At 65.6% G+C, this 22,808-nt stretch overlaps 2 protein-coding genes and 1 non-coding gene across 7 annotated transcripts; all 3 read left to right on the top strand.

Annotated features, from left to right (window-relative positions):
* The first annotated feature begins 1,336 nt into the window (after positions 1-1,336).
* On the top strand, positions 1,337-3,364 carry TMEM167B (transmembrane protein 167B). Of its 3 annotated transcripts, XR_007907952.1 has the most exons (4): positions 1,337-1,468; positions 2,030-2,161; positions 2,442-2,915; positions 2,997-3,364. XR_007907952.1 is itself a non-coding variant. In XM_051808802.1 (3 exons), exons 1-3 carry the CDS (start codon positions 1,459-1,461, stop codon positions 2,522-2,524), a joined length of 225 nt encoding a protein of 74 aa, XP_051664762.1. In that variant the 5' UTR covers positions 1,337-1,458; the 3' UTR covers positions 2,525-3,364. The 3 variants fall into 3 exon arrangements, 2 of the variants coding, with proteins under 2 accessions (XP_051664762.1, XP_051664763.1); XM_051808802.1 differs by having other exon boundaries at positions 2,442-3,364; XM_051808803.1 differs by lacking the exon at positions 1,337-1,468 and adding an exon at positions 1,906-1,930 and having other exon boundaries at positions 2,442-3,364.
* Positions 3,365-4,094: 730 nt separating this feature from the next.
* Positions 4,095-4,410, top strand: LOC127480663 (small Cajal body-specific RNA 2). The gene has a single exon (XR_007907976.1). It is a non-coding gene; the product is annotated as a small Cajal body-specific RNA 2 (non-coding RNA).
* Positions 4,411-6,638: 2,228 nt separating this feature from the next.
* On the top strand, positions 6,639-21,339 carry ELAPOR1 (endosome-lysosome associated apoptosis and autophagy regulator 1). Of its 3 annotated transcripts, none has more exons than XM_051808727.1 (22): positions 6,639-6,776; positions 9,191-9,311; positions 10,052-10,244; positions 11,139-11,286; positions 11,889-11,969; positions 12,609-12,714; positions 12,798-12,947; positions 13,675-13,763; positions 13,850-14,027; positions 14,410-14,538; positions 14,626-14,716; positions 14,801-14,906; positions 15,443-15,580; positions 15,930-16,181; positions 16,836-17,009; positions 17,600-17,768; positions 18,105-18,201; positions 18,274-18,375; positions 19,062-19,188; positions 19,992-20,170; positions 20,252-20,417; positions 21,104-21,339. In XM_051808727.1, exons 1-22 carry the CDS (start codon positions 6,669-6,671, stop codon positions 21,170-21,172), a joined length of 2,973 nt encoding a protein of 990 aa, XP_051664687.1. In that variant the 5' UTR covers positions 6,639-6,668; the 3' UTR covers positions 21,173-21,339. The 3 variants fall into 3 exon arrangements, with proteins under 3 accessions (XP_051664687.1, XP_051664686.1, XP_051664688.1); XM_051808726.1 differs by having other exon boundaries at positions 21,056-21,338; XM_051808728.1 differs by lacking the exons at positions 6,639-6,776; positions 9,191-9,311 and adding an exon at positions 9,411-9,501 and having other exon boundaries at positions 9,603-10,244; positions 21,056-21,338.
* The last annotated feature ends 1,469 nt before the right edge of the window (positions 21,340-22,808 follow it).

Raw genomic sequence — 22,808 nt, 5'->3', positions numbered from 1 at the left:
GATGGATGGATGGATGGAAGGATGGACAGGTATGTGGAAGGATGGATGGAGGATTCATGAACACACGGATAGATGGATGGAGGGATGGATGGATGGAGGGATGGATGGAAGGATGGATAGAGGGATGGATGGAGGAATGGATGAATGGATGGATGGATAGATACATGGATGGATGAATGGAGAATTCATGGATACATGGATGGATGGATGGATGGATGCATGGAGGACTCATGGATACACAGATGGATGGATGAGTGGGTGGGTGGATGCATGGATAGATGGAGGACTTATGGATACACGGATGGATGGATGGATGGATGGATGGATGGATGGGTGGGTGAGTGGGTGGATGCGTGGATAGATGGAGGACTCATGGATACACGGATGGCTGGTGAGGTGAAGGCGGGAGGTCTGAGCTGGCTGCAGGGATGGAGCCTGGCACAGACACACAGGGACAGACAGACAGGGACAGAGGGACATCACAGACCTCCTCCAGCCTCCGGTGGTGCTTCCTCAGCTGTCACTGGGGGCACTGGGGACACTGGGGCCTGCTGGGGACACTGGGGGCACTGGAACCACTGGGGACACACTGGAGTCTGCTGGGAACACTGGGCACTGGAACACTGGGAACATTAGGGACTGCTGGGGGAACTGGGATTACAGGGGGCACTGACCCACTGGGGGCACTGGGAACACTGGGAACACTGGTGCTGGATGCACTGGGAACACTGGGAACACTGGGATCTGCTGGGTACACTGGTCCCACTGGGTTAGGGAGGTTATTGAGGGAGCTGGGGGTTACTGGGGCAACTGAGTTGGGGACTAGGTGCACTGGAGGTCATTGGGGAGACCTATGGGGGATGCTAGGATGGGACTGGGAGGCACATGGAGGTACTGGGAGACTGGGGATTACTGGAGGGGCTGGGATACTGGGGGGACTGAGAGTTGTTGGGGGACCCAAGGTTACAGGGGGGACTGGTGGTTACTTACTGGGAGAGCTGTGATGGGAACTGGGAGCTTGTGGGGGGAGCTTATGGTTAGACTGGGAGTTACTGGGAACCTGGAGGTCACTGGGGACTGGTTGCACTGGGGCCTTGCTGGGAATACTGAGGGGTAACTGGGGGCTGGGATGGGGACTGGGTGCACTGGGAGTTACTGGGAGGGCTAGAGGTTACTGGGTGCGCTGGGGGGCTACTGGAAGCCTGAGATAAGGCCTGTGCACACGTCCGAGCACACTGGCAGCACCCGAGCGCGCCGGGGCTCCGCGGGGTGCGGCTTTACTGGTGCTGCTGGGCGAGCGCTGGGCGACACTGGTGTCACCCCTCCCCATCGGCGCTCTATTGAGGCCGTCTGTCCCCTCCCGCTCCCCCTCGGGCGCTCGGCGCTCGGCTGGTCGAGCCTGCGGGCGCTTCCAGTGTCGCGTTGGCGGCGGGGGGGGAGCGGGGGGGAGGGGCAGCCATGACCAACGGTGAGGGGATGGGGGGGAGATTTTGGGGGGTCTGAGGGGTCCTGGGTGAGTCCGGGGGGATCTTGGGGCAGCCATGACCGGCGGTGAGGGGACGGGGGTGGTTTGAGGGGTCCTGGGGGGTCCTGGGACCACCATGACCGACGGTGAGGGGATGGGAGGAATGGGGGCTCTGGAGTGATCCTGGGGCTGCCATGACCAACACTGAGGGGATGGGGGGCATTTGGGGGGGCGCTGGGGGGTCCTGCGGGGGGAACAGGGGCATCCATGACCAACGCTGAGGGGATTGGGGGAGATCTGGGGGGGAATGGGTCCTGGGGCAGCCATGACCAACGGTGAGGGGAATGGGGGGTCCTGAGGGGAACAGGGAGGAAAACGGGGGGTTTGAGGGGATTTGGGAGGGTCTGGGGGGTCTTGAGGGGAGTGGAAGGTCTGGGAGGGCTCTGGGGGTCACTATGACCAACGGTGGGGAACGGGGCGGTCCAGAGGGGGTTTAAGGGGTCCGGAGGGGTAACGGGGGGCCCTGGGGGTGCCCCGGGCCCCGCTGACCCCCCGTGCCCGCAGTGTACTCCCTGGACGGGCTGCTGGTGTTCGGGCTGCTCCTGGTCTGCACGTGCGCCTACCTGAGGAAGGTGCCCCGGCTGCGCTCCTGGCTGCTGTCCGAGAGGAGGGGGCTCTGGGGGGTCTGCCACAAGGGTGAGGGGGGCAGTGGGGCTCTGAGGGGTCTGCCACAAGGGTGAGGGGGCGTCTGGTGGTGGGGGGTGTCAATGGGGGCCTGGGGGGGTCTTCCACAAGGGCGGAGGGGACTGGGGAGAGTGCTGGGAGCACTACCAACACTGGCGTACAGGGTGGGGTCATGGGACCACTGGGGTGTGGGGTGTGGGTTCTGGGGTCTGGGTTGAGAATACGGGGAACATTGGGGTCTGGGATGGGGACAGGGGATCCAGAGGGTCTCACTGCACCCCTGTCCCCCCAGCCGCCGTGATCGGGACCCGCCTGCACGTGGCCGTGTCCGTGTCCTGCCTCCTCATGGCCTTCTACGTCCTGGTGGGGAAGTGACCCCAGGGGGACCCTCCTGGGACCTGGCACCAACCTCAGAGACCCCCGGGGAACCCCCTGAGACCTGGCACTGACCCCAGAGACCCCCAGGGATCCACCTGAGACCCCAAGTCTGACCCCAATGCTGTCGTACCAACCTGAGACCCTGGGACTGACCCCAGAGACCCCAGGATCGACCCTGAGACCCTAGGATGGACCAGAGCTCCCAGTCCTGATCCTGGTATTCCAGTACCAACTGTAGAGACCCCAGAATTGACCTGAGACCCCAGTACAGAGCCCAGGACCAATCAGAGACCCCTGAACTGATCCTGGAAACCCCAGAGACCCCAGTACTGATTTGAGACCCCTGGTACCAACCCCAGAGCCCCCAGTGCTGACCCCAGAGCCCCCAGTATGGATCAGAGACCCCAGTGCTGACCTGAGCCCCCTGGTCCTGACCCCAGAGCCCCCAGTGCTGACCACAGTGCCGCAGCCCAGACCCTGCGTGTGGTGGTTCCAGGACCACCATGGTCCATGACCCTCCTCCATCCCCCAAGGGCAGCCCTGGTGGGGACTCTGGGGCACCTTGAAACCCTTGGAAAAGTATTTCCTGGGAATTCTCCGGAGCAGGGAGTGAGGAACCCCCCATAGCCCCCCAGGGGTGGGGGGTATCCAGCTGTGCCCCCTGAGCACCAAACCCTGTCCTGTGGGTCTACGAGGGGCTGGAGGTCCCACCCTCATCAGGGGAGTCTCCCTTCACCCCTGGAGTTGGGGCCCCTCGAGGGGGTCTCCCCTCTGTCCTGGGGGGGTAACCCTCTCCGGTTGTAAATACCATGTGTAAATAAAGTGGGGTCTCCCCTGTGGGCAGTGCTGGCCTGGGAGTCATGTGGGGTCGGGGGGGCAGCCCCGTGGGGTGTGGGGGGTCCCTATGTGATAGGCGCCCTGTCTGGGGATCCTGTGGGTCATGGGGGGGTCCTGTGGGTTCAGGGGGGGTACTGTGGGGTAGGTGTCCTGTCTGAGGGTCCCCTGGGACTTGGTGGGGGGGTCCTGTGGGGCTGCTGCCCAGCCTGGGGGTACTGTGAGGGGGGGGGTGTGGATTCTTTGGGGATGGGTTCTTAGCCTGGGGGTCCTGTGGGGTTTTGGGGGGCTCCCTGTGAGGTTTGGGGGGGGAAGGATCCTGTAGGGTTTTGAGGAGTGCTGTGGGGTTTCGGGGGGTCCCGTGGGGTGGTATGGGATCTCATGGGGTATTGGGGTCTCCCGTCCCGGCTACTCCCGCCTGCGGGGTCGGGGACGTTGCGGGTCCTCCCGCCGCCAGGGGACGCTCTGCGGCGGGGCGCGTCTCACCGTGCCCTTCCCATAGTGCACCGCGCGGCAGCGCCATATAAGGGGCCGCACCGGAAGCGGACGGCGGGGAGTGGCGGCGGTGGCGCGGGCGGGAGGCAGGCAGAGGGTTGGGTGTGTATGTGTGTGAGGGCATGTGTGTGAGGGCATGTGTGTGAGGGCATGTGTGTGAGGGCATGTGTGTGAGGGCATGTGTGTGTGGGCATGTGTGTGTGTGGGCATGTGTGTGTGTGGGCATGTGTGTGTGTGGGCATGTGTGTGTGAGGGCATGTGTGTGTGAGGGCATGTGTGTGTGAGGGCATGTGTGTGTGAATGGAGCATGTAACGGGCCGTGTGAGTGTGTAAGGGCGTGTGAGGGGTGTGAGAGTCCGTAAGTGAGGCGCCAGCCCCCTCCCCCTACACATTGATCTTATTCGATCGGCCGGGCCCCGCCGGGCCGAGGTGAGAAGAAGGCGCCGCGAAGCCCCTGGGGCGCTGTGCGGCTGGGCCGGGCGGGATGAGTCGATCAGATAGGCGAGGCCCAGGGCACTGCCCCGGCCCGTGAGCGCCCTGCGATTCTGACCCGAGCCCGCGGCCACAGAACCCCGGGGGGGTACCGCGACCGGCGGGGGGGATGCGGCCCTGCCTCGTCCCCCGGGGCCCTGCGGGGCGCAAGGGCCTCACCCACGGCCCTGGAGGGTCCGTGTGACACGCGGCAGGGACACCCTGGTGTGGCCTCTGTGGGGACACGGGGATGGCCGTGGTGACAAAGGAACAGCCACCACGTTGACAGGGACAGTCATGGTGCTGACCAGGGCACAGCCGTGGTGGTGACCAAGGGATGGCCACGGTGATGACAAGAGGACCACTGTGCTGGTGACAAAGGGACAGCCATGGTGGTGACAAGACCATGATGATGACCATGGAACAGTCACAGTAGTGACAAGGGGATGGCCATGGTGACAGAGGGGCAGCCATAGTGGCGACAAGGGGGTGGCCACGAGGGCACAGCCACGGGGTGACCAGGAGATGGCAACAGTGGTGACAATGCCTTGATGGTTACCAGGGGACAGCCACCATGGTGACATGGGAACAGCTGTGGTGGCGATAGGGGACAAGTCACCATGGTGGTGACCAAGCGATGGCCATGGCAGTGACAAGGGGGTGGCCACAAGGGGACAACCGCAGTGGTGCCCAGGGGACAGGTGTGGCAGTGACAAGGCCACGGTGGTGCCCAGGGGACAGCTGCAGTGCTGGCACTGCCAGGAGGAGCAGCCGTGGTGGCCCTGCTGTGGGGACACCCCGGAAGGGGGGACACTGTCCTGGGGGGGCTCTGTGTGTGAGGTGTCCCCAGGGCAGCCCAGGGTGGGACATGGCCACCCCCTGCCACCGCATCCCGGGGCTGTCCCTGGGCTGCCCTGGGGACACATGTGTCCCCTCCCCATGGGTGTGTCCCCCGTGCCCACACTACCTGTACCACCACAGACAGAGCTGGGCCCCCCTGTCCCTCCGTGTCCCCATGTCAGCCGTGTCCCTCTGTGTCCCCTTTGTTCCCATGTCACCAGTGTCCCCTTATGCCCCCATATCCCCTGTATCCCCCATGTCCCCCTGTGTCCCTATGGCCCCTGTGTCCCCTACAACCCCTTTGTGTCCCCCTGTGCCCCACATCAGCTCTGTCCCTCAGTGTCCTCGTGTCCCTCATGTTCTCATATCTCCTGTGTCCCCATGTCCCAGTGTCCCCATCTTCCTCTATCCCCATATCAGCTCTGTCCCCTCCCTGTGTCTCCCATGTCCAGAACACGTGTGTGTGTCCCCCAGTCCTGTCCCCTCCAGTCCCCGGGGCCGGCCCTGCCTCGCGGGGACACGGCCCGGGGGGGACACGGCGGCGACACGCCCGTGGGGGTGGGGGCGGCTCGGGGGCGTGGGGGGACCCGTGAGCCCCCTGGACCCCCGTCCCGGTGTCCCCCCAGCCCTGGGGGGGGTGGGAGGAAGGGCCGTTCCCGGAGCGGGAGGTGATATCCTGGGCCGTTCCCGGAATAACGTCCTGGGAATGATGCTTGGGGCGGGGCCGTTCCCGGGGATACCTCCCGCGGGTGATGCCCGTGGCTGGTCCCGGTGCCGGGATTCCGTTCCCAGGGATACCTCCCAGGGGTGATGCCCGATGCCGTTCCCGGGAATACGTTCCGGGGATGACGCTTGGTGCCGTTCCCGGGGATGACTCCCGATGCTGTTTCCATGGAAAACACTGCCGATGCCCGGTGTCATTCCCGGGATGTCATTCCCGGGGGTTCCATTGTCGTGTCTCTGTTCCCGGTACCGATGCCGGGTGCCGTTCCCATCAATGACATTCCCGGTGCCGACTCCCGGGCCCGTTCCCGTGGCTGCCGTTCCCGAGGGCGATGCCGGAGATCGTTCCCAGTACCATTCCCGGCGGTTCCGTTCCCGCTAGCGGTGCCATTCCTGGGGGCTCCGTTCCCAGTACCATTCCCAGTGCCTGGTGCTGGTTCTTGGGGGCTCGGTTCACATTCCCGGTGCCGTTCCCGGTGGCTCCGTTCCTGTTCCCGGGGGTTGTGTTCCTATTCCCGTTGGCGGACGCAGGTGCCGTTCCCGGGGGTGTTGATCCCGATCCCAGCGGGTGATGGCCGTTCCCATTCCCGTTCCCGTTGCGGGGGGCGGGCGCAGGTGCTGTTCCCGTTCCCATTCCCGTTCCCATTCCGGTTCCCGTTCCCGGCGCAGGTGCCGCCGGTGCGCGGGGGGCGGGCGGTTGGCGGGGGCGGGGCTGTGCCGGTGCCGCTCGGGCCGCGGAGCCGCCGCCGTTGCCGCCGTTGCCGCCGTTGCCGCCGCCATGGCCGGAGCCGGAGCCCGAGCCCGGTGGGCGCCGCTGGCGCTGCTGTGTCTCGCTGTCACCGCGTCCCCGGGACGCGCCGCGGAGCAGCTGCACGTCTGCAAGGAGGTACCGACACCGGGGATGGCGGGGGGGCACAACCCCCCCGAATTCCTCACACACCCCCCGGGACATGAACCGGAGCCCCGGAGCGCGGGGGGGACAGGGAGGGAATGGGGGTCCTTGCAGCGGGGCGAACCCTTGGGGAGGGGGGGGCCTTGACAGACTCCAAGGGTCTCCTGGGGGGACCCCAAGTGGTGTCACCCTATCGCTGCCGCCAGATCCCAACCCCTCACACACATTCTGGTGGCCCCAAACCCTCCCCGAGCGCTGTTGGGAAGGGCGGGGTGACAAGGAAAGGGAGGGGGGGACATTCCCAGTGGCCACGTGCCATTCCCAGCCCGGCACGCGGTGGCCAAAGTGTCCTGCGAGGAAAAACCGGGGGATCTGTCACTCGCTGGGCTCTGCCCGCCTCGGGGACAGCGGGTGAACCCCCAGATCACCTCCCTGGGGTGCCCCCCCCCGCTGTTCTCCCCCCTTTCCCCCCCCAGACCTGCGGCTGCTTTTTAATCTGGGCCAGGAATGTTTTTCGCGCCGTGATCCAGTTTTTTTGTCCGTGTTCCACGATCCGGAGCTGGGAACAATAGAGCAGAGCTGGCACCTGTCCCCGCCAGGGACCGGCTCCCCGCGGCGGGGGGGTGTCCCCTGTCTCTGTCCCTCCCTAGGGACAGCCCCGCTCCCCCCCGGCCGGAGCAGGGTGACAGTGACACCTCGGAGTGCCCCCCCTTCGCCCCCCCGGGCCACCCCGCGGCTGAATTAGGTCAATTTATTTAGATTAAAAAAAAAAAAACAACCTAAGAAAAGTTTAGGAAGAGGGGGAAAAAAAACCTTCTCCCCAAGGGGATCCCTCGGGAGCGACAGCGATGGGGGGTTCGGGGCTGCTCAAAGCTGGGGTGACCCCCTGGGTACCCCCAGGGTGAGAGGACCCTCCTCTGTGCCCTATGCGGGGTTGGGGGGGTCTCGGGGCTGCCCAGATACGGGCGGGGGGTGCTGCAGACACGTCTCATCCCCCCTTTTCCCTTCTACCCCCCTTTTCTCCCCTCCCTATCCCCCCTTTTCCTTCCCCCCATCGCCGCCGTTTCCAGCTGACGGGAACATCAAAGCGGTTGTTTTCCCATCAACCTGCCACGCTCCGGCAGCCGCCGGGAGCACAAACCACCGCGCTCTGCCAGCCCAGGGCTGCGCGGGGGTGGGGGGCTCCCCCTACACCCAGTGCCCACCCCTTGTGCCCCCCCTACCCGCCGTGCCCCACCACCCCAGAGCTGTGTGAGGGTGAGGGGCTCCCCCTTGTACCCAGTACCCTGTGCCCCCTGTACCCGGTACCACCCCTGCCTGACACCTCAGAGCTGCTGTGAGGGATGGGGGGCTCCCCCTGTACCCTATGCCCACCCCCCTGTGCCCCCTGTACCCCTGTGCCCCAACACCCCAGAACTGGGTGGTGAGCTTCCCCCTGTACCCTGCACACCTGCCCCCCCGTGCCCCCTGGACACCCCAGAGCTGTGCGGAGGGTGGAGGGTCTCCCCCCGACCCCGTCCCCCAAACCCCGTTCCCTCCCCCAGCGCCGTCCTTGGTCCTGCCCACGCCGTGTCTGTCCCCGGTGTCACCTCCCCTGTATCACCTCCCCGCCGGCCTTGAGCCGCTCCCAGCCTGGCACAGCCGGTGGGATGGGGGGGTCACGGTGCCCCCGCTGTCCCCGGTGCCCCCCAGGACCCCCCGGTGTTTGAGGAACCTCGCGTGTCACCGGCTCGGCCACCCTAAGGCTGCGACAGGGCGGGGTGTCCCCCCCCACTCCGGGGAGGGGGCACAGGGTGGCCCCGCCGCTGTGTCGCCCCGTGGGGTGTCGGGGGCGGGGTCTCGGGTGACCCCCCGGCCCTCCCTGGGGTTTGGTGGCTGAGGGGGCAGGTCCTTGGGGGGGGAGGGTCGTGCTGTCTGAAGTCTTGCCTGCAGCGACCCCCCCAGACAGGCAGCCCCCACCCCGGCACCCCCTGGAACCCCCACACTCCCTGACCCCACCCTGAGCCCCATCATTGCCCAGCACCCTCCACCCAGAGCATCCCCACCCTGGGCACCCCCACCCTGAGCCCCCCCGGTTCCCATCATCCTGCACCCCCCTAATGCCCGCCCCCCCACGAGCACCCCCACATTGAGCACCCCCATTCCCCAGCACCCTCCTCCTTGGGCACCCCTTCCCAGAGCACCCCCCACTCTGAGCACCCCTATTTCCCAGCATCCTGCACCCCCAGAATCCCACCACCACGAGGTGGGGGTACAGCCTTTCCTGGGGGGCACAGGGTGGGGGTGCGGCCCCTCCTGGCGGGCACACCCCTGTCTGGGGGGCACGGTGGGGGTGCAGCCCTGGCGGGGGCAGCACGGGGGTCCCGAGGGCAGCTCCCCCCGTGCTGTCCCTGTGCCCCCCCCCGCAGTCCGAGTACCACTACGAGTACACGGCGTGTGACAGCGCCGGGTCGCGCTGGAGGGTGGCAGTGCCACACAGCCCCGGGCTCTGCACCGGCCTGCCCGACCCTGTCCGCGGCACTGAGTGCGGTGAGTGCCGGGAACGGCCGGGATAGCACCTGTGGGATGGGATGGGATGGGATGGGAGGGGTGGGAATAACACACATGGAGTGCCTGGGATGGGATGGGAGAACAGGGGATCACACTGGAATTGAATGGGAATAACAGACATGGAGCGTCTGGGATGGGGTGGGAGAGCAGGGAATCACACCGGGATTGGGTGGGAATAACACGCATGCAGTGCCTGGGATGGAGTGGGAGGGGTGGGATGGGAACAACACTGGGATGGGATGGGTGGGAATTACACTGGGATTGGGTGAGATGGGAATAACAGACATGGAGTGCCTGGGATGGGATGAGAAGGATGGGAATAACACACATGCACTGGGATGGAGTGGGAATCACACGCACAGTCCCTGGGATGGGATGGGAGGGACGGGAATAACACACATGCACTGGGATGGGATGAGAGGGGTGGGAATCCCACACACAGAGGCACCAAATGGGATGAGCAGGATGGGAATCCCAACTCCCCCACACCCTGGGGGTGCCCTGTCTCTGTGCCCAGGCGTCCCATCCCGCCTGGATTGGGAAGCACTGCGGGTCAGGTGCCAAACCCCATAAATTGGGGGGAGTTCCTTTGTGGGATGGGCAGGATGGGGGATCCTCCTGCTGGGAGCACCCGGGAAGGTGGAGCTGAGGATGGTGAGGCTGAAGCACCCCCGGGGGGACTGGGGGGCATTCCCTGCGATCCCGGTTTCCGTGGGCAGCGTTCTCCTGCAAGGCAGGCGAGTTCCTGGAGATGCAGGCGCAGTCGTGCCGCCCCTGCGCCGCTGGCACCTACTCGCTGGGCACCGGTGTCCGCTTCGACGAGTGGGACGAGGTGCCCCGCGGGTTCGCCAACGTGGCCACCAACCTGGAGCTGCAGGAGGGGCCCGGGAACACCGCTGGGAACTGCAGCGGGTGAGGAACCGCAGGGGCAACTGGGAGCGGAAACCGGGAAACCAGGATATGGGATGGGAAACCGGGATGGGAAACCCGGATGGGGAAAACAGGGTGGGACACTGGGATGGGAAACCAAGATAGGGGATGGGAAACTGGGAGGGGCACCAGGATGGGGCAACAGGATGGGAAACTGGGATGGGAAACCAGGAGGGGGCACTAGGATGGGATACTGGGATGTGGCACTGGGTTGGGACACTGAGATGGGGCACTGGGATGGGGCACCAGGCACCAGGATGAGACACCCAGATGGGGGCACTGGGATGGGAAACCAGGATATGGAATGTGGCACTGGGATGGGCACTGGGATGGGAAACCAGGTACTGGGATGGGGCAACAGGAGGAAACCAGGAGGGGGCACCAGGATGTGACAGTGGGACGTGGCTTCAGGATGTGACACTGGGATGGCGCACTGGGGTGCGAAACCAGGATGTGGCACTAGGATGTGGCACCCACGGGAGTCCCCACAGCACTCAAGGGGGTCCTCCTGGTTGCACCAACAGCCTCTGAACCCTTCCAGTTGTCCCAACACCTACCAACCCCTCTCAGTTCCACCAACAACCCCCAAACCTCCCAGATGTAACAACCCCCAAACACTCCAGTTGTACCAACAACCCCTAACCCCTCTGGTTGTACCAACACCCACCAAACACTCTGGTTGTCCCAACAACTCCCAACCCCTCCCAGTTGTACCAACAACCCCCAAACCTCCCGGTTTGTCCCAACCCCCACTCACCCCACCCCCCCGTGTCCCCCACCCCGTCCCTGCTCCCCAGGGGCCCTCCTGGCCGGTCTCACCCCCCCATTCCTACCTGGAATGGCCACAGGACCCTCTGGGGCTGTGTCCCTCCCCAGGTCAACATGGGTGCCCCGGGGGGACTACGTGGCCTCGAACACGGATGAGTGCACGGCCACGCTCATGTTCGCCGTGAGCCTCAAGCAGGCGGGGACTGTCACCTTCGAGTACCTGTACCCCGACAGCAGCATCATCTTCGAGTTCTTCGTGGGTGCTGGGGGGTCACCTGGGCATCTCAGGGGGTGCCCGGGGCCGTGACAGAGGGCCCTGGGGGTGGGGGGGGCGTCTTTGGACAAGGGAGGGGTGTCTTGGGACAGGGGAGGGGGCTCGGGAAGTGGGAGGGGTCTCTTGGGACATGAGGGGTATTTTGGGACAGGGGAGGGGTGTTTGGGGACATGGGAGGGGCCTGAGGGACAGGGGAGGGGTCCTTGGTGACCTGAGGGTCACCTGAGGGGTTGCCCGGGACCATGTCAGGGGTCCCTGGGGACATGGTGGAGGGTCCTGGGGACGTGGAGGGGTCTCTTGAGACAGGGGAGGGGCCCTGGGGACCTGAGATCACCTGATGAGGGTTGCCTGGGGCCATGTCAAGGGTCTCTGGGGGCGTGGGAGGGGTCTTTTCGGACATGGCAGTGGTCCCTGGGGACATGGAGAGGTCTCTTGGGACACGGGAGGGGCCCTGAGGACACAGGAAAATTCCCTGGGGGCGCAGTGGCGTTCCTGTGGACAGGGGGGATCTCTGGGGATGGAGGGAGGTCCATGGGGACGAGGGGGTCCGTGGGGACAGGGGGTCCCTGACCCCGCCCCCGCAGGTGCAGAATGACCAGTGCCAGCCTACGGTGGAGGAATCCCGGTGGATGAGAACGACGGAGAAGGGCTGGGAATTCCACAGCGTGAGTGGGGGAGGGGACCCCGGGGGTCCCGGCCCCTCGCCTGGGGACAAGGTGCTCCCCGAGGAGCAAAGGGGGCGGAGGGTGATGGCAGAGAGGGGACTATGCGCCCCCCCACTGTGCCAACCCCCCCAACCATAGGACCCCCCCCCGCTGATCCCAACCCCTTCCCTGGCACTGGGACCACCCCCTGCGGTGCCTGCCCCTTCCCAGCAGCAGGACCCCCCACCCATGGTGCCAACCCCCTCCCCAAAAGCAGGGCCCCCCCATTCTCGGTACCACCCTCGTATCTGGCAGCAGGACCCCCACACACACACCCCATGGTGCCAATTGCCCCGCGGCAACAGGACCCTCCCCCGTGGTGCCAACCCCTTCCCGGCAGCAGGACCCCCCATCCCTATTTCCAACTTCTTCCCTGGCCGTGGGACCCCCCCCATCCCTGGTGCCAACCCCCCACCCATGATCCCAACCCCTTCCCTGGCCGTGGGACCCCCCACCCATGGTCTCAACCCCCCCCAGCAGTGGGACCCCCCCCCCCCCCCCATAGTCCCCACCCCCTCCCTGGCAGCGGGACCCCCCTGCGGTGCCGACCTCCTCCCCGGCCGCGGCCCCCCCCGATCGAGCGGGCTCCCCGTTTCCCAGGTGGAGCTGAGCCGCGGGAACAACGTGCTGTACTGGCGCACCACCGCCTTCTCCGTGTGGTCCAAGGCGCCCAAACCGGTGCTGGTGAGGAACATCGGCATCACAGGTGGGTGGGGGCGGGCAGGGAGGGGCCCGAGAGGGTCCCGCGCCCCCCCTCCCCGCCCCCCCTGAGCCCCCTGCCCTCCCCAGGGGTCGCGTTCACCTCCGAGTGCTTCCCCTGCAAGCCCGGCACGTTCGCCCCCGCGCCCGGCGCCGCCTCCTGCCAGCCTTGCCCCGCCGACACCTTCTCCGGGAAAGGGGCCACCGCCTGCCAGCCCTGCGAGCCCGACTCCTACGCCGGTGAGGGGGGACACCCCGGGGTGTCCGCGCCCGCGGGGGGCGGCTTTGGGGGGCCCCTTGTCCTCCCGGTCTGGGATGGGAGAGGTGATGGGGGGAGCAGGGGGGACCCGACATTCTGTGGAGGGGACAGGATTGGGATCCCCTTGTGAGCCTGGTGTTTACATTGCTGAGAGTGGACCCCTTGGGGTCCCCACACACAGAGGTGGCAGCTCTGGGAGTCCCCTTGTCCCCCCCACTCTGTGCCCTGGGGAAGGGAGAGGTGATGTGGGGGAACGGGGGGACCTGCCATCCCACAGTGGGGGTAGGGTTGGGGTCCCTTTGCAAGCCCAACATCTGCACTGGGGAAAGGGGACATTTGGGGGTCCCCACACCCGGAGGTGGCAGCTTTAGGGGTCCCTTTGTCCCCCCCAGTCCGTGCCCCAGGGGGAGAGAGAGATGATGTGGGGAGCAGGGAGGACCCGACATCCCGTGGTGGGTTGGGGTCCCCTCACGACCGACACCTCTGCTGGGAAGAGGGGACACCCGGGAGTCCCCACGCCAGAGCTGGTGGCCTTGGGGGTGCCCCTGTCCCCCCACATTGTGCTGTGGGGGTGTCCCTGGGGAAGGTGATGCAGGGGACAGGGAGGACTCGGTGTCCCTTGGCTGGGATGGGGGACACGGACCCCCCCCGTGTTGGGGACAGCGTTGAGGTCCCCCGGCCCCTCACCCCCGTGTCCACCCCCGGCAGAGCCTGGCTCGGGGTCCTGCAAACCGCGTCCCCCCTGCACGGACAAGGATTTCTTCTACACCCACACGGCCTGTGACGCCGGCGGGGAGGTACCGCGGGGACCCCCGGGGCGGCCCCCCCGTCCCCTGCGGGTGTCCCCTGTGGGTGTCCCCCCCCTCACGCGGTGCCCCGGCAGACGCAGCTGATGTACAAGTGGGCAGAGCCTAAGATCTGCAGCGAGGAGCTGCCGCGGGCGGCCCGGCTGCCGCCCTCGGGGGGCAGGTCGCGGTGCCCCCCCTGCAACCCCGGCTTTGCCAAGGGCGCCAGGGGCTCCTGCCAGCCTTGTCCCCGCGGCTCCTTCTCCAACGGCTCCGGTAAGGCCGCCCCGGAGCGTTCCCGGGGGGCAACAGGGACACCCCGAGCTGCCGGCAGGAGGGGGGTGGCGTCCTGGGGGCAGGGCTGTCCCCTCCTGTCCCCATCATTGTCCCCCAGGGGGGTTACCGGGCCACCCCGAACTGCCGGGGGGGGAAGGTGGGTGCCACCCCAGGGTGGGGTTGTCCCGTCCCCATAGCTCCGCTAAGGATATCCCTGTCATTGTCCTCAAGGGGCGACCAGGGTCCCCAGAGCTGCCAGGGCAAAGGGGCTGTCCCCTCCTGTCTCTATAATTGTCCCCAAGGGATGACCGGGGTCCCTGGAGCTGCCGGGGGGGAGGTGGGGGTGCCACCTCGGTGCAGGGTTGTCCCCTCGTGTCCCCAGCCTGCCTGTCGTGCCCGCCGGGCACGGAGCCCGCGCTGGGCCTGGAGTACAAGTGGTGGAACGTCTTGCCCCCCAACATGGAGACCACCGTGCTCAGCGGCATCAGCTTCGAGTACAAGGGCGTCGCAGGTACAGGGGGCCGTCCCCTCCCTGACCCCTCCCTGTCCCCTCCCCGGGCACAGCCGGGGCCCCACAAGCGCCGCCGTGTCCCCGCAGGCTGGGAGGTAGCCGGGGACTTCATCTACACGGCGGCCGGAGCCTCCGACAGCGACTTCATGATCCTCACGCTGGTGGTGCCGGGCTTCAGGTGAGGGGGTGTCCCTGCGGCCGGGGGGTGCGGCCGTGCGGCGGGGCTGGCAGTGTCCCCACGCTGTCCCCACGCTGTGCCCAGCCCTCCCAGCCCGGTGCTGGAGGACATGGAGAGCCGGGAGGTGGGAAGGATCACCTTCGTGTTCGAGACTGTCTGCAGTGTGGGCTGCGAGCTCTACTTCATGGTGGTGAGTGGGGGCACTTTGGGGGGTAACCTCGGGTTTGAGGGGGGTCACTGCTGTCACAGTGTCCCCATTCATGGTGGTGAGCGGGGGGCACTTCGGGGGGTCGCCCCGGGTTTGGGGGGACACTGTGACAGTGGTGTCCCCCATTCATGGTGGTGAGCGGGGGGACACGTATTTAGGGGGATCACACTGGGTTTGGGGGGGACACTGTAACAGTGGTGTCCCCAAAGTGAAACACCCCAGGGATGTGTCCCTCCCTCCCAGCAGGAGATGGAGGGGTCACCCTGGGGGTCCCCAAACTCGGGGTCCCCACTGTCCCTCCCCCAAACCTGGGCACAGCCAGGGTGACACCCCAAAGTTGAGGACACTGTGACAGTGATGTCCCCAAAGTGAAACACCCAGGGGATCAGCCCCTCCCCGCCAGCAGGAGAGGTTTGGGGCACCTTGGGGGTCCCCAGAGCCCCTCCTCGGGGTCCCCAGTGTCCCTGCCGGCAGAGAGCCTTTGGGACATGCAGGGGACACTGTCGCTGTCCCCGCAGGGTGTGAACTCCCGTGCCACCAGCCCGGTGGAGACCTGGAGGGGCTCCACGGGCCGACGATCCTACACGTACGTGGTGCAGCACAACGGCACCCTGAGCTTCACCTGGGCCTTCCAGCGCACCCCCTACCACCAACCGGTGAGGGCCGGGTGGGGGGTCCCCTCATCCCTTTGGGGGGTCCCAGGGTGTCCCCCCTTCCCTTGGGGAGGGCCTGGGGGGGTCCCATATTCCTTAGAGGGTTTCCTGGGGTGCCTCCTCTTCCCTTTGGGGGGTGCCCTCTTCCCTTTGAGAGTCCCAGGGGTGTCCTCTTCTCCCTTTTGGGACATTCTGAAGGCCAAGGGAATCCCCAAACAGTGGGAATTACTGCCCTTTTCCCTGTTGCCATCCACCAAGACACTCCCACCCAGGGGTCACTCCTGCCCAGAGGACACTCCAGGGGACACTCCAGGGGACACTCCTGCCCTGGTAACACTCATGTCTCCCGCAGGGCCGGCGCTACACGGGTGACGTGGCCAAGCTGTACAGCATCAACGTCACCAACGTGCTGGGGGGGGTGGCCTCCTTCTGCCGCCGCTGTGCCCCCCAGCCCACGGGCCCCTGTGCCCCCTGCCCCCCCGGCAGTGCCCTGGACCCCACGGGGACCTGCCAGCCCTGCCCCCCTGGCACTGTCCTGCGGGGACCCCCCTCGGGAGGGACCCCCTTGTGCCACCCCTGCGGGCCCGGCACTCGCAGCAACCAGGTGCGTATCCCCAGTGGTTCCCCAGGGGCAGCACTGGGCAGTTCCAGGAGAGTGACACTGTCATGGGCGGGTGGCACCAGGTCCCCCAGCTGTCCTGGGCAGGTGACACTGCCTGGGTGGTGATGTCAGCCCCCCTCAGCTGTTCCCAGGGAGGTGAAAGTGTCTGACCCTGGGTGGGTGACACCAGCCCCTCCCGGCCATCCTGGGTGGGTGACAGGGTGGGTGACACTAGCTCCCTTGGCCATCCTAGGTGGGTGATGCCTGGATGGGTGATGCCAATCCCCAACTGTCCCCAGGGAGGTGACACCAGCCCTCCAGCCATCCCAGGGAGGTGACAGGGTGGGTGACATCAGCTCCCCTGGACATCCCAGGGGGGTGACAGGGTGAGTGTGAGGTGGGTGACCCTGAGTGGGTGACATTTTATGACCCCAGTGGGTGACACCACATGTCCCCTGTCCCTGAGGGGCAGTGCCAGCTCCCTGGGGTGCCCACAGGGGTGTCCCCAGTGGGTGCCACATCCACCCCTGAGCCCCCTCTCCTTGTCCCTATCCCTCTGTCCCTGACCACTATCCCTGTCTTTGACCCCTTGTCCCTATGTCCCTGTGCTCCTTTCCCTGTCCCCATCCCGGTCCCTGACTGTGTCCTTGTCCCCAGCTGCGCTCCTTGTGCTACAACAACTGCAGCCTGTCCCTGTCCCTGCCCGGCCGGACGCTGCTCTACGAGTTCCCTGCACTGGGTATGGGGCTGGAGGTGGGCACCGGGCCCAGCTTCACCCCCAAAGGGCTGCGCTACAGCCACCGCTTCCAGCTCAACCCCTGCGGCCACCAGGTGGGGCACGGCCGGGACACAGCTGGGCATGCGGGACGGGGGGCACAGAGAGAGAGGGGCACGGGAACACACGTGTGCACACATGGGAACACAGAGAGAGAGGGGCACGGGAACACACGTGTGCACACATGGGAACACAGAGGGGGCATGGGAACACACGTGTGCACACATGGGAACACAGAGAGAGAGGCACAGGAACAGATGTGTGCACACATGGCAACACGCCTGAGCACATGGGAGGGTGGCCACCGGCCCACGGGTACACACATGGGAACACCGAGAGGAGGGCACAGGAACACACATGTTCACACATGGGAACATGCCTGGGCATGCGGGAGGGTGGCCACAGGCACACGGGCACACACATGGGAACACACTCTGCTGCGTGTGCCCCCTCTGTGCCCCGTGTGTACCAGGTGTGTACTGCGCATGTGCCCCATGTGTGCCAGGCATGCCCTGCGTGTGCCAGGCGTGTGCCAGGCGTGTGCCAGGCATGCCACGTGTGCCCTGCATGTGCCAGGCGTGCCGCGTGTGCCAGGCGTGTGCCAGGCGTGTGCCAGGCGTGTGCCAGGCGTGCTGTGTGTCCCCAGGGCAGGAAGAAGGCCTCGTGTGCCGACTCGGTGCCGCAGGGCCGGGGGGGGGCCCCCGCCCGCCGGGTGACATCCTACGTGTGCCAGGCCATCGTTGTGCCCCCCGACAGCGCCGGGGCCCGCGGGGCCGTGTCCTCCCAGCCCGTGAGCCTGGGGGACACCCTGCTGGGTGAGGGATACTGGGAATGGGATACCAGGAACAGCATACTGGGAGTGGGATACCCTGCTGGCTGTGGGACCGGGAATGGGACACTGGGAATGTGATACTGGGAAGGGGAATGAGACACCCTGCTGGGTGAGGGACTGGGATACTGGGAATGGGCCACCGTGGGGGACACCCTGCTGGGTGAGAGATACTGGGAATGGGACACCCTGGTGGGACAAGGACACCTCGGCAATGCTGGGACACCCTTGTGTGACTGGGGACACCCTGGTGTGATTGGAGACAACCCTGGGACTTGTTGGTGGCCCGGGGACACCACGGGGATGGCCCCATGTCCCCCAGGTGTCACCACCAGCGCGGTGCTGGATGGCGTCGTGTCCCCCCCGGAGCTGTTCCCAGGCAGCCATTCCGACCTGCCCGACGTCATCTTCTTCTTCAGGTGGGGGCAGGGATGGGGGGGACACCCCACCGTGTCCCCAGCATCCCCCTGACACCCCGTGTCCCCTGGCAGGTCCAATGATGTCACACAGCCCTGCACCAGTGGCAGGGCCACCACCCTCCGCCTGCGCTGTGACCCCCTGAGCCCCCCCAGTGGCACCCTGGTTGTCCCCAGGTGGGGGGGGACACTGGGGACCCTGGGGGGGGCTTTGAGGACCCCACCATCTCCTGCTGGGGTGGGCTGGTCCCTAGGGTGCTTCACTTTGGGGACACTGGTGTCGTGATGTCCCCAACCTTGGGGCGTCACCCCGGCTGTCCCCAGGTGTGGGGGGGGACACCGGGGATGCCAAGGGGGTTTGGGGACCCCCAGGATGACCCCCCCACATCACCTATAGAGAGGGACACATCCCTGGGGTGCTTCACTTTCGGGACACCCCTGTCACGGTGTCTTGAGCGTGGGGTGTCACTATGGCTGTGTCACTGGCACCCTGACTGTCCCCAGGTGGGGGGGGGGGCGGAACACACTGGGGACCCCAGGGGGGGCTTTGGGGACCCCCAGGGTGACCCTATATCTTGTGCTGGCAGGGAGCCTGGGGTGCTTCTCTTTGGGGACATCTCTGTCACCATTCCCCCACCCTGGGATGTCACCCTGGCTGTCCTCAGGTGGGGGGGAGGACATTGGGGACCCATGGGGGGGGCTTTGTGGGCACCCCCAGGATGACTCCCCCCATCTTCTGCTGGCAGAGAGGGACATCCCTGGGCTGCTTCACTTGGGGGACCCTCCTGCTCCTATCCCTGTCCCCCCCCCGTGGTGTCACCCTATGGTGTCACCACCACTTGACCCCCCTTGTCCTCCCCCAGCAAATGCCCCGAAGGCACCTGTGATGGCTGCACCTTCCACCTGCTGTGGGTGTCCCCTCAGGGCTGTCCCCGCTGCACCCCCTCCCACTACCGGGCCATCCCCGGCGCCTGCATAGGGGGTGTTCAGGTACGTGACCCCCACCCCAAGCCCCTTCTCCCCCTCCTCAGAAATCCACCCACCTGCCTGGGCTGTGAGACCTCCACCCCACTGAGCCCCCTGTTTCCTCTTCCCTCAAAACCACCCCTGCATGGAGGGGTCTGGTCCCGCCCCGGCGCCAGGGGGGGTGGGCTTTAGGACCCCCTAAACCCCATTAAACCCCTTTTTCACCCCCAGAAATCCACCCCCATGTGGAGGCCCCATGGCTGTGCCACAAGATGGGCTTTGGGACCCCCTACCCCATTAAACATCCTTTCCCCCTCCCCACAAAACCACCACCACGCAGAGGGGTCCCGATCCTGCCCCAACGCCACGGGGGTGGGCTTTGAGACTCCCCACCCCATTAGACCCCATTTCCCCCCCCAGAAACCCCCATACGTGTGTGGGGAGGTGCATCTGTGCCACAGGATGGGGTTTGAAACCCCTAAACCCCATTAAACCTCCGTTCCCCGCCCCATGAAACCAACTACACGTGGTGGGACCCGAGGGGGGGGTCCAGGTCCCTCCCTAATGCCACGGAGATGGCTTTGGGGACCCTTAACCCCATTAAACGTCCTTTCCCCCCCATTAAACCACCCATGTGTGGAGGGGTCCCAGTCCTGCCCCGACACCACGGGGGTGGGCTTTGAGACCCCCCCCCACCCCATTAAACCCCCTATTTCCCCTTCCCCATAAAACCACTGCCATGTGGCAGGGGTCCAGCTCCCTCCCCGCCCCACAAGGGTGAGTTTTAGGAACCCCTAAACCCCATTAAAGCCCATTTACCTCCCCAGAAAACCACGTACGTGTGGCGGGAGCCGCGGCTGTGCCACGGGGGGGTCGCGCTGCCCCCGCAGGAGTCGCGGCCGTGCCGGAGCGTGGATTTTTGGCTCAAAGTGGGAATTTCCACGGGCACGGGCCTGGCCGTGCTGCTGGCCGCGCTCGCCGCCTATTTCTGGAAGAAGACCCAAAAGTGAGCGACGGCCACGGGGCTGGGGGGGGGTGGCACTGTCGCCTCGGGGGGGGGGGGTGATGGCACCTCCTGCATTCCCAGGCTGGAATACAAGTATTCCAAGCTGGTGATGGACGCGGCGGCGCGGGAGGGAGAGGCGGCGTCCCCCGACAGCTGCGCCATCATGGAGGGCGAGGACGCCGAGGACGAGCTGCTCTTTGCCACCGAAATGTCGCTTTTCGGGAAACTCCGGGCCCTGAAGGCCAAGGTAAGGGGGGAACGAGGGGGCACGGCCCGGGAGGAGCCGCAGCAGGGGAGGGGCTTGGGGGGTGCCCCGGGCCTCAGTTCCCCCCCGGGGAGTCTCCATGTCTCAGTTTCCCCCCACAGGCTGTCCCCGTGCCTCAGTGTCCCCACCCCAGGGGTCTCAGTGCCTCAGTGTCCCCCCCCCAGGGGTCTCAGTGCCTCAGTGTCCCCACCCTTGGGGGCGGAATGTCTCTGTGCTTCAGTTTCCCCATCACCAGAGGCCTCCATGCCCCAGTTTCCCCACTGGGGGGGTCTTTGTGCCTCACTTTCCCTGATTTTGGGGGTCTCAGTGCCTCAGTTTCCCCTGGGGGGGAATCCTGTGCCTCAATTTTCCCCTTCTTGGGGTCCCGTGCCTCAGTGTCCCCATGGGGGGGTCCCCGTGCCCCAGTTTCTCCTCACAGGCTGTCCCCGTGCCCCAGTGTCCCCTCTCTGGCGGGTCTCTGTGCCTCAGTGTCCCCACAGGCTGTCCCCATGCCCCAGTGTCCCCTCTCTGGCGGGTCTCTGTGCCTCAGTGTCCCCACAGGCTGTCCCCATGCCCCAGTGTCCCCTCTCTGGCAGGTCTCTGTGCCTCAGTGTCCCCACGGGGGGGTCCCCGTGCCCCAGTTTCCCCCCCACAGGCTGTCCCCGTGCCTCAGTGTCCCCACCCCACAGCGGATGCCGGACGGGTTCGACTCGGTGCCACTCAAGAGCTCGTCCAGCAGCACTGACCGAGAGCTGTGATGGGGCAGGGGGGGCCCCCTGTGCCCCCCACCCCCCACCATGGCCTTAGGGACCCTCTTGGGGCTGGAGCTCCCTCATGGCTTTTGTACTTCGTGTCCCCCCCGTGTCCCCACCCCTGTGACCCCCCCGAGCGCCCCAAAATGCCAAATACAGGAGTGGGGTTTGTACCACGGTTCTGGGGGTGCAGGCACGGGGGGCACAAGGGGAGGGGGGTGAGGGGGAGGTTGGGCGACTCATCCCAGACGACCGGCGACATTCCCGGGGGTTTGGTTCCCTTCCACCTGCGCGTTTTGGGGAGGTCAAGGAGGTGGGAAAAGGTCCCTTGGCGGATCTGGGAGCAAATACTTGGGTCCAAAGTCAGGCAGTTCCAGAGGGTCGCTCGGGAAACTCAACCTCGGCCAACTGGATCTCCCGCACAACAGGGATTGTCTGGAATTCTTGAGTCCAGCTTACCGTGCGTTCCAAGATGTTGGGAGAGGAAAGAGAGAGGGAAGGAAAAGGGAAAGGAGAGAGCAGCCTTCAGAGAAACCCCTTCACAAAGCCCCAAATCCCCCCCTACCCCCTGAAACCCCCCCCAATCCCCCTCAAAACCCCCACAACTCCTGAACTTCTCCCTAAGCCCCCCCCAAACTGAACCCCCCCAATCCCCTCAACCCCTCCCTGCCCCTTGAAACCCCCCCAAACTTCCCTACCCCCTGAAAGCCCCCTACATAATCCCCCAACACACCTGAGGCCCCCTCAAAACCCCCATAACTCCTGAACTCCCCTCTAAGCCCCACTCCCACCAACTGAAACCCCCCAATCCTCTTAAACTCCCCTTACCCCCTGAAACCCCCCCATAATCCCCCCAATACACCTGAAGCCCCTCCAAGTCCCCCCATAACTCCCCAATCCCCCTGAAAGCCCCCCCAAACTGAAACCCCCCAATCCCCTCAAACCCCACCCACCCCCTGAAACCTCCTCAAAACCCCCATAACTCCTGAACTCCCCTGTAAGCCCTCCCAACTGAAACCCCCCCAAATCCTCCCCAAACCCCCCTACCCCCTGAAACCCCCCCAAATCCCCCTCAACCCCCCCCCCAACCCCCATAACTCCTGAACCCCCTCCTAAGCCTCCCCCAAACTGAAACCCCCAATTCCCAAAACCCCTCCCCAAAACTCCCTCAAAGCCCCCCCATCCCCCGGGGATCCAGCAGAGAGGGGATTGTTGCCACTTCAGGGTCTGTCAGTCCTAAAGATGGTCTCAGCCTTGATAAACCCACCTGACACAAGGGCTGAGGGGTTAAAACCGAGCCCAACACAAAGTCCAAGGAGTTAAAACAGAGCTGAATACAAAGTCTGAGGGGTTAAAACTGAGCCTAGGCCGGAACACAAAGTCTGAGGGGTTAAAAAGCACAATTTGGGGGGAAAAAAAGCACTTTTGTGGTGATAAAAAGCCTTTTTTGGGGTGATAAAAAGCAATATCTGGCAAATATCTGGGGCAAAGCTCCTCCAAATCCCCCCCAGAATCTCCCTGTACCCCCTGAAATCCCCCCACCCCCTTCATATCCCCCCAAACCCCACCAAAAATCCTCTCATAACCCCTGAAACTCCCCAAAACTCCCCTGTACCCCCCGAAGCCCCCCCAAAAGTCCCCC

This window comes from Manacus candei, unplaced genomic scaffold (genome assembly GCF_025592945.1).
Source record: "Manacus candei isolate 608988 ecotype Guabito, Panama unplaced genomic scaffold, ASM2559294v1 h1tg000073l, whole genome shotgun sequence".
Taxonomy (NCBI): domain Eukaryota; kingdom Metazoa; phylum Chordata; class Aves; order Passeriformes; family Pipridae; genus Manacus; species Manacus candei.
Note: the sequence above shows the minus strand (reverse complement) of the source record. Positions and strands in the feature narration are given on the sequence as shown.

Excerpts from the sequence above, each read along its gene's own strand:
- ELAPOR1 (XM_051808726.1), top strand. The coding sequence starts at position 6,669 with ATGGCCGGAGCCGGAGCCCGAGCCCGGTGGGCGCCGCTGGCGCTGCTG. Across the intron at positions 14,539-14,625 it reads CGAGTACAAGGGCGTCGCAG|GCTGGGAGGTAGCCGGGGAC; the intron begins GTACAGGGGGCC and ends GTGTCCCCGCAG. Across the intron at positions 17,010-17,599 it reads TCAACCCCTGCGGCCACCAG|GGCAGGAAGAAGGCCTCGTG; the intron begins GTGGGGCACGGC and ends GTGTGTCCCCAG.
- TMEM167B (XM_051808802.1), top strand. Across the intron at positions 2,162-2,441 it reads CTGGGGGGTCTGCCACAAGG|CCGCCGTGATCGGGACCCGC; the intron begins GTGAGGGGGGCA and ends CTGTCCCCCCAG.